The sequence below is a fragment of the Cebus imitator genome, unplaced genomic scaffold (genome assembly GCF_001604975.1).
Source record: "Cebus imitator isolate Cc_AM_T3 unplaced genomic scaffold, Cebus_imitator-1.0 Scaffold193, whole genome shotgun sequence".
Lineage (NCBI taxonomy): Eukaryota > Metazoa > Chordata > Mammalia > Primates > Cebidae > Cebus > Cebus imitator.
Genome location: NW_016107508.1, coordinates 1,357,131 through 1,366,176, shown reverse-complemented (window position 1 = coordinate 1,366,176; position 9,046 = coordinate 1,357,131). Strand labels below are relative to the sequence as shown.

General features: G+C 37.5%; 1 protein-coding gene across 2 annotated transcripts in view; it reads left to right on the top strand.

The window, feature by feature from the left end:
• TRIP11 (thyroid hormone receptor interactor 11) overlaps nt 1-9,046 on the top strand; it is a 72,827-nt gene that overhangs the window by 45,433 nt on the left and 18,348 nt on the right. For both annotated transcript variants that reach the window (XM_017546964.2, XM_017546963.1), the window contains exon 16: nt 2,667-2,766. In XM_017546964.2, the coding sequence (XP_017402453.1) occupies nt 2,667-2,766 (100 nt within the window). The remainder of the gene's footprint in view (nt 1-2,666; nt 2,767-9,046) is intronic.

Here is a 9,046-nt window from a genome sequence, read left to right as displayed (position 1 = left end):
AGGTTCAAGCAATTCTCTTGCCTTAGCCTGCCGAGTAGCTGGGACTACAGGTGTGTGCTACCACTCCCAAGCTAATTTTTGTATTTTTAGTAGAGATGGGGTTTCACCAAGTTGGCCAAGCATCTTTTGTATTGACCATTTATACTTACTTTCTTATCTCATTAATACATTTAAAAAGATGTATTTTATCCAACTAGTAGTTTCTAGTGGATCCAGAGTATACAGTCTGTGGAACTGCTAGAATGGAATTCCAGATCTTCTTTTCTTTTTTCTTACAGACAGGTTCTTGCTTTGTTGTTCAGGCTGGTCTCAAGCTCCTGGGCTCAAACAGTCCTCCTGTCTTGGCCTCCCAAAATGTTGGAATTACAGGCGAGAGCCTCTATTCCTGGCATGTTTTTCTTATTTTAATTAGAGATGAAATCTTGCTATATTTCTTGGTCTGGAATGCAGTAGCTCTTCACAAATGTAATCATAATAGCACACTACAGCCTTGCATTCTGGGCTCAAGCAGTCCTCCTGCCTCATCCCTCTTGACTAGCTGGGACTCTAGGCATGTGTCACAGCACCCAGCCAAATCTTCTTTTAAAACTGGTTTTATTTTTTTAAATGTAAAATGTAATACACATTTAAAAGAAGAACAAGATAAATGAAAAGAATTAATAAAAATAAAAGCTGTAATTAATGAAATAAAAACCAAACTATTGGTAGAATAGCAAAATCTAAATGCTAATTTTGGAGAAGTCTAAGTGTAGATTTAAGCCTTAATAACTTTGTAAGTACAAATGCTGTGGGGTTAAAAACATCATTTGAAAGTTTAAATTTCCTCCACACTAAATTTAGTTTTGTGGGTTTTTGAATAGCAAATATTTTATTTAAATTGTTTAATTTCAGTCCCTCTATATATCAATCAGAGTTCAGTCCCTAAAGGCAAAATCAGTAGGGTGTGTATGTATATGTGTCAAATTTATATGTGTGATATATATGGATACACATATGCAATTTATTACAAGGAATTGGCTACATGATTGTAGGGTCTGAAATTCGTAGGTTGGCTGTCAGGATGGGAAGACCACATCAAAGGCAGGCTGGAACTCAACAGGCATGGGCCAAAGCTGTTGTCCACAGGCAGCCAGGAAAGGAAAGTCACAAGCAGTGTGGAACTCCATAGGCACAGGTGGAAGCTGTGGCTCAAAGAGGGAATTTCTTCTCTTTTGGGGGAAGCCTAAGCCCTGGTTTCTAAGAACTTTAAAACTGGTTCAATCAGGCCCACCTAAATTATCCAGAATAACATGCCTTTCTTAAATTCAGTTGATTAAGGACTTTGATTACATTTGCAAAATACCTTCACAGCAACATCTAGATTATGTTTGATTGAATAACTGGGGACTGTGACCTATCCAAGATAACACATTAAAAAGGCTGTCACACTGACTGAAGATGACAAAACTTGACTTGAAATTTATATAGGAGAATACTTGAGAATAGCCAAAAAAATTATGAGAAATAATACAGTGAGGAGAGACCTGCCTACTGCATACCATGATAGAGTCATAAATCGATACAATATTAACTAGATTTGTGGATTAAGGAGAATCCAGAAATAGAGCCCAGGATATATTTGAGAAGTTGAAACTAAATCTTAAATTAATTTAATGAGAAAAAGGATAGCTTATCTAATTAATGATGTTGACACAACCAGCTGTCCATGAGGAACAAAGGAAAAGAAAAAATAGACCCCACCTCCCAGCATGAACAAAAGTCATGTCTAGGTTTATTAAAGCAGGGACTCTCAACTGGGAGTGGTGTTGATTATCTGGGGATAGATGTCTCACCTGGCATTTAGTGGGCAAGGAATGTCAAAGCCACTCCCATTAAGAAACACCGTGTTAAAGATTTAATTATATTACAAAATATCTTGTAATAAAATCTGGAAGACAACGTGTACATTCTAAGGGCAAGGAGGATCCTAACAAAGACCAAGACTTAAGAAGCTGTAAAAGCAAAGTAGAACGTTTGATTATATACAATGTAAAATGCTTACATGGCAAAAGATATTGTAGAGTCAGTAGACAGATGGCAGATATGGTAACTATTTGCATAGCATAGGTTAAAAAGTTTCTTATCTACTATACGAGGTGCTCTTACAGATGGACAAGAGAAATACAGCTCAGTAGAAACTTGGGCAATGTATGCAAAGAGGTTTTCACAGAAGGGCAGATCCAACTTGCCCTGTAAACATGAAAAGTAATGGTCAAATTCACTAGTAGTGGTCAGAGAAATAAAATTTAAAGTAACAAAGTCATAATCAAGCGTTGCTTTATTAGACTTTCAAAAATTAAAAAGTAAGAGCATTCGTTGCTATATTTCTGGACTTTTTGTTTTTTTTGGAGTTTTATTTCTTGTTCCTTTTTTTTTTTTAACTTCTGTCATCATGTCGTCTTTTAGTGGCATCTGCTCTTTTTATTTAGTTCCTCTAAATGAGGCAGTATTGTATTGAAAAGAATGTGGGTTCTGCCTTTGACACTTCTTAGTTGGATGAATTTGCCTAAGGCCATAGAGGTGCAGCTTCACCAGCCGAAATGTAAAGGTTGACTCTAAAATGTCTCTAAGTCTTAGAGTTTGTGAAATAATTTTTGCATACTTTTTAATAAAGTTTATTTTCTCAGGAACGTTTGGATGAAGCAAATGCTGCATTGGATTCAGCATCAAGACTTACAGAACAGTTAGATCTAAAAGAAGAACAAATCGAAGAACTTAAAAAACAAAGTAGGCTTTTCTTCTTTTCATTTTTTCCCTCACTACAATACTGATATAGAATCAAATGTAGTCTTCGGCCGTAAATTGGCACAGTTGAGTGAGACCAACTTCATTGATGTGTGACTTCCATTTGCATCTTCCCTTACTGATTTGCTTCAATTTAAGTATGGTCCTAGTGGAACCATAGTCTTTAAGTTGGCCCTGGCTGTCCAGTTAGTTTTCCTGGATGTTGAGGCAATGCCATTGTGTTGGCCGTCACCCTGTTGACCATCAGAGGGCTTGATTGGACTGATTTGACTTTTTATGGATGTGATTTCTCCCTTATCAGTTCATGTGAATGCTGCCTAAAGCCATCCAATCTGTTAGGGCAGAATTCTCAAGTAAAGGAGTAACTTTCTATGGAATGAATGTCTAGGTATAACTAGATTTTTATGATTGTAAATGGTGTTTTACCACAGGTGCATCATGTATTTTTTGATGTTTATAAGGTGTCTTGTATGCCCTGTCAATTCCCTAAGGTGTGTCATATGCTTAGGATTATTAATTGGTTCAATGATCAGGTGGCTTACAGGGCTTTGTTGAATCCAATAGCTGACAAAGATGGTATATCCTCATTTCACCTCTAAGTTAGAGGCAACCAGGAAGTCAAAACTATTCTAGGGCTGCATTTAGCAGGTAATGATTCAAGGTTATTGGAAAGGTGATAACAGAGCCTAGAATGCATCAACTCTAGATGTCTAGGTTAGGCACAATAGTAACAAGGCATGTAATTAAGAAATACATACCACCTAACATGAACTTAGAAATAAGCAAAAATAGAAGGAGATGGTACATCAGAGGAACTGTCAACAACAGAAGCAGTGACTTAGATACTAGGGAGGCAAGTAGACAGGAGCCACTGAAGCATGGACATCAAAGAACAAGCCAGAGTAAGTTGGCCTAAATCTAGCAGGAGACCAGAGAGGGGAGATTTTTAGGAATACAAAGAAGAAAAATAAGATAGATAGTAAGTAATTGTCCTCAAAATGATTTGATTCTGAGGCAAGTTACTGCCCAACCAAAAGTCTTCTACCTTGTAAGACTTGGCCAGCCTAGGATCTCTAGATCTAGTCGAGGGCCTGGAAATGGGCAACAAGGAAACAATTATATGTTGAGTGTCTGTTACAGACATTTGACATAACATTTATGTATTTAGTTTTCTCATCATTTACTTCTTATAAGCATCTCTAAAATAGACGATATTACTTCCATTTTCTGGATTAATGAGGTGAGATTTGAACTCCAGTCTTTTTACTTATTACTGTAGTTCATGATCTTTCTATGTTATTGTAGTCCTATCAGGAAAATGGTTATAGTCTTACTTGTATTTTGTTCCTTAATCTCCAATTTCCTCTGAAAATATGGTAGCATCTTCTGTATTGTGTCCTAAATGTTGAAATGGCTGCCTTTACCAAGAGGCAGTGTTTATTTAGAAAACAGTCTAGTTAGATTGAAGGCCAGTGCAACTACAGCATTATCTGGAAGTCATAGGGCAACTGAGAGGAGTCACACTGGGAATTGGTATCTTAGGGTTGGGCTAAACTAATGGAGGTGAAACAGCAGTATTGTGAACCAACTCATTGGGTTGTGGCAACTCAGTGCTATATGTTATGCTAGTATAATATATAAGGCAACATCCTCTTTTAGACACCTATCTGGGTCATTCCCAATACTTGATGCTAAATGTAAAATTCTATGATTTATTGTAGTGAATAAATATTATCAGAGTTCTTGAAGTACAGGTTGAGCATCCCTAATCCAAAGTCTGAAATGCTCCAAAGTCTTAAACCTTTTCGAATGCTGACATGATGCTCAAAGGAAATGGTTACTGGAGCATTTTGGGTTTTGGATTTTTGGATTAGGGATGCTCAGCTGGTAGTACTATAATATAGACATTCCGAAGTCTGAGAAATCCAAAATCGGAAACGCTTCTGGTTCCAGGCATTTTGGATAAGGGATACTCAACCTGTATTTAGTACTTGTTGAGGCTCTCATTTAAGCTCCCACTAGTAGAATATTTTCAGATGTTCTTGATTATAGATGATAAGGCTTAGGTGGCCTAGGTTTCTTTTATGTAAAGAATATTAATCATTGTGAATGTATAGGAACTTTGGACTCATTTTGTGGAATCAGTATTAGTTACAGAGAAAGCTCTGATTATGCTTGTACAACTGGTATTTGAAAGGGCAGGCAAGAAGCCAGTGTTGCACAGACAGGACGGGGTGTAAAGAGACAGTTGGTTCTGTTATGTCTCTAAGTCATTCTTGCCATTTTCAGCTCTTCTTAATCTGTTTTCTCATATTACCTAAGTGCTTTAATATCACTTTTATGTCTCTAAATACAAATGCAACTTTGATTGGTTTACTTGTTTCAAAAGCATCGCTGTATATTTTCTCTCCTAGATCATTAAGTACTTTAAATGTAGATTGATGTTGTAATACTGTACTTTATTTTTAACACAAAACTTGGCCAGACAGCAAAAATATTCGCCAGGAGAAACAATTTTGAAAAAGACAGATTGGCTTTTGTTGGAAGAAAGTACACGGAGACTTGAATTGTAAAGACAAAGTATTGTTTTACTTCTAAGCATCTGTAGACTAATGATTAGTTGATATACCGTTTCAACATTTAAACAATATTAGGAAACTCACTTTTAAAAGTATTTTATTCAAAATGGTTGATTATGTCATTGCTACCAGAGATGAGATGATTCAGTCTAGTCAAGCATATGAAAAAGAAAGCTGTTGCAAACAATGCCAATATTGAAAGAGTAGACTGTTGATACTTTCAGTCATTTCTTAGAGTATGTATATGCAACTGTGGTTATGAATTAAGAGTATTTTCAGGCCTTGTGTGAAAAGTATGAAGACACATGCTTATCAGACACTAAGTATTTAATGAGAACCAACTGCTTGGCTTCCTGTTAGGTGCTTGTATGAGATGCTAGATAGTATCCCTTTCCAAGGAGTTTAGCTAAGGAAATGACACATACTGTAGATACGCCATAGATTAGTAATTTAAGACAGTGGTGCACAACAGTGATCATAAGACAGTGCATATTTAGTTCCTCCAGAATTCCGTGAAGGGTCAGGCAGCATTCCATGGAGAAAAGGAACTTGAGTAAAGACATAAACCAGTAGTAGGAACTGTTTAAATCTTTCTCCCTGTCTCCCTCCCCCTCTATCCCTCTTCCTGGGAAAGTAACAATGAAAATAAATCCTAAGATCCTAAGAGTACTGGAGTTTAATAGATAATGTTGGCTGGTAAAAGAATTATTGCTATCCTTCCTTTTAGAAATTATTCTTTCAGCCGGGCGCGGTGGCTCAAGCCTGTAATCCCAGCACTTTGGGAGGCCGAGGCGGGTGGATCATGAGGTCAAGAGATCGAGACCATCCTGGTCAACATGGTGAAACCCCATCTCTACTAAAAATACAAAAAATTAGCTGGGCATGGTGGTGCGTGCCTGTAATCCCAGCTACTCGGGAGGCTGAGGCAGGAGAATTGCCTGAACCCAGGAGGCGGAGGTTGCGGTGAGCCGAGATCGCGCCATTGCACTCCAGCCTGGGTAACAAGAGCGAAACTCCGTCTCAAAAAAAAAAAAAAAGAAATTATTCTTTCAGCATTTTACCTGAAAGTGTTCTTCAATACGGTTCCAAAGACTGACTTCGCATGCCATCCCATATCCAAACTCAGTATAGTGGCCTATGAAGCACATATGACAGTGTTTTCCATTAACTATTCGGAGCTGATCAGAGTTCAGAATTTCTATGGAATTATTACTGATGAGAAAATATACACCTGTGACTGAACCATTAATATGTGTTGTGTTGTGATATTTATGGTAAGATTTGACATTTTTCCTTTCCATGTCGTTCTCTACCATCATCCTTGCCATAAATTCCTGCTTAAATGAAAATGATTTGGTTGAGCGTGGTGGCTCACGCCTGTACTCCCAGCACTTTGGGAGGCTGAGGCGAGTGGATCACCTGAGGTCAGGAGTTTGAGACCAGCCTGGCCGACATGGTGAAACCCTGTCTCTACTAAAATTATAAAAATTAGCCAGATATGGTAGCTCATGCCTGTAATCCCAGCTACTCAGGAGGCTGAGCCACAAGAATCACCTGATCCCAGGAAGTGGAGGTTGCACTGAGTTGAGATCACACCACTGTGCTCCAGCGTGGGCAAGACAGTGAGACTTGATCTCAAAAAAAAAAGAAAGAAAGAAAATGATTGGATAAATTGAAATAGCACAAGATAGTTGTTGTTTTGATAACTGTGATTCAGAAGGGTGGTGAATTTTACAGTGTGGGAAGAAAAGTGAGTTTTCATAAGCAGTACAAAGATCTAAAGATCTTTTGTTGTGTCTGCTAGTTTATACCTGTATCTGAAAGGGTGACATAACTGATTTTTTTTTTTTTTTTTTTTTTTGAGACGGAGTTTTGCCCTTGTTTCCCAGGCTGGAGTGCAGTGGTGTGATCTCGGCTCACTGCAACCTCCACCTCCCGGTTCAAGAGATTTTCCTGCCTTAGGCCCCGAGTAGCTGGAATTACAGGCATCCACTACTATGCCTAGCTAATTTCTTTTTTTATTTTTGGTAGACGGGGTTTCACCGTGTTGGCCAGGCTGGTCTCAAACTCCTGACCCCAGGTGATCCACCCGCCCTGGCCTCCCAGAGTGCTGGGATTACAGGTGTGAGCCACCGTGCCTGGCCGATTTTTTTTTTTTTTTTTAAAGAAGATTTAATGACTGCTTTTAAAAGTCTGCTATGAGTTGAGAATGGAAAATTTCCTTAGACCATTTTTTAAAAGAAAATCTAGAAGAATGTATAAAATAGTCCCAGTTAAACTTACTATAATATGAAGCATAAAATCATGTTTTGAAACTACAGATATAAATGAAGCTTAAAATGTTTTTCATGGAACTACCTTTACGGTGCTGGATGGTAAAGTTTTTATTTTAAATACGGACATTCCGTTTTTCCAGGACATGATTTATACAAGAAAACATATAATGTCCCGTTGAACAGAAGCCAAATACATTCCCAGACGTTTTGTTACCCAAACCTTTTGAGGGATTTCTTTATAGATGTTTTTGGCAGAACTGGTGATTTTAGAGGAAACATATAAGAAGTACCAGATGCAGTATTCTGAATTGCCATAAATGGTTAAAAAATTGTGATGATAAAAACATCTGGGTATACTAGACAATGCCAAAATATGAGTTAAGAAAAAAGTATATGTTAATTAGATAAACAATTAAACCTTTTTCAACTTAGTGATCATATTTTTAAATGTAAGTCTCCCTAATATTAATGTCTAAACTGAGCCTCATTTTAGAAATTATAGTTTAAAAAAAAATTCCTCTAAGTTTAAAGGGAAAGTACATCATGTAGCAATAAGAATGTTTTGAGTTAATGTGTTTTGTGTACTAGCCCTTATTTCTTTATGCATAGGTGAGTACATAATTCAGAACATAAAGTATTTGTTCTTTTTGTCCAGTGTTCTTTGCAGATATTCTCTTTTCCCAGAGAAAATCAATGAGTCATTGACTTATTTCTCAAGTATTCATTGTTTATTTGCTGTGTGCTAAGCACTGCAGTAGGCACTAAAGATCCAAAGACAGGAGACAAGGGTCCTGCCTTCAGGAAGTTTACTACAGTCAGGCAGGAAGGGAAGATGACACACATCAAATACATGCAACACATGTTTTAGAAAGGAAAGAGCTATCCTTTCTACTTGCTGTTAGCAGCATGGAAGGGTAGAAGAGGCTAATGAAGGGTTTACTTGAACTTACTTGAATAATTGATCAATTGAAGAGTGTTTCTTATGGAGGCAGTAGATTCTCTGCTCCACCCAGCTGCTACCATGCAGGAATATAGGCCCAGTATTGCCATGTCTTCAGATCTTTCAAGAGATACTGGAAATCTCCTTTTTTTTTTTTTTTTTTTTTGTGAAATAGCCCATTGAAAAAAAATTCATTTCAACTTGTGTATTCAGGGTACATGTACAGGTTTATTACATGGGTATACTGCTTGCCACTGAAGTTTGGGGTGTAGAGGATCTTGTTACCCCGGTAGTGCACATAGTACCCATTAGGTTGTTTTTCAGTTCTTGTTCCCCTTCCTCTCCTCCCCCTCTGGTAGCCTCCAGTGTCTACTGTTTCCATCTTTATGTCCATATGTACCCAATGTTTGGCTCCCACCTGTAAGTAAGAAAGTGGGTAACACTTTTTTTTTTTTTTTTTTTTTTTT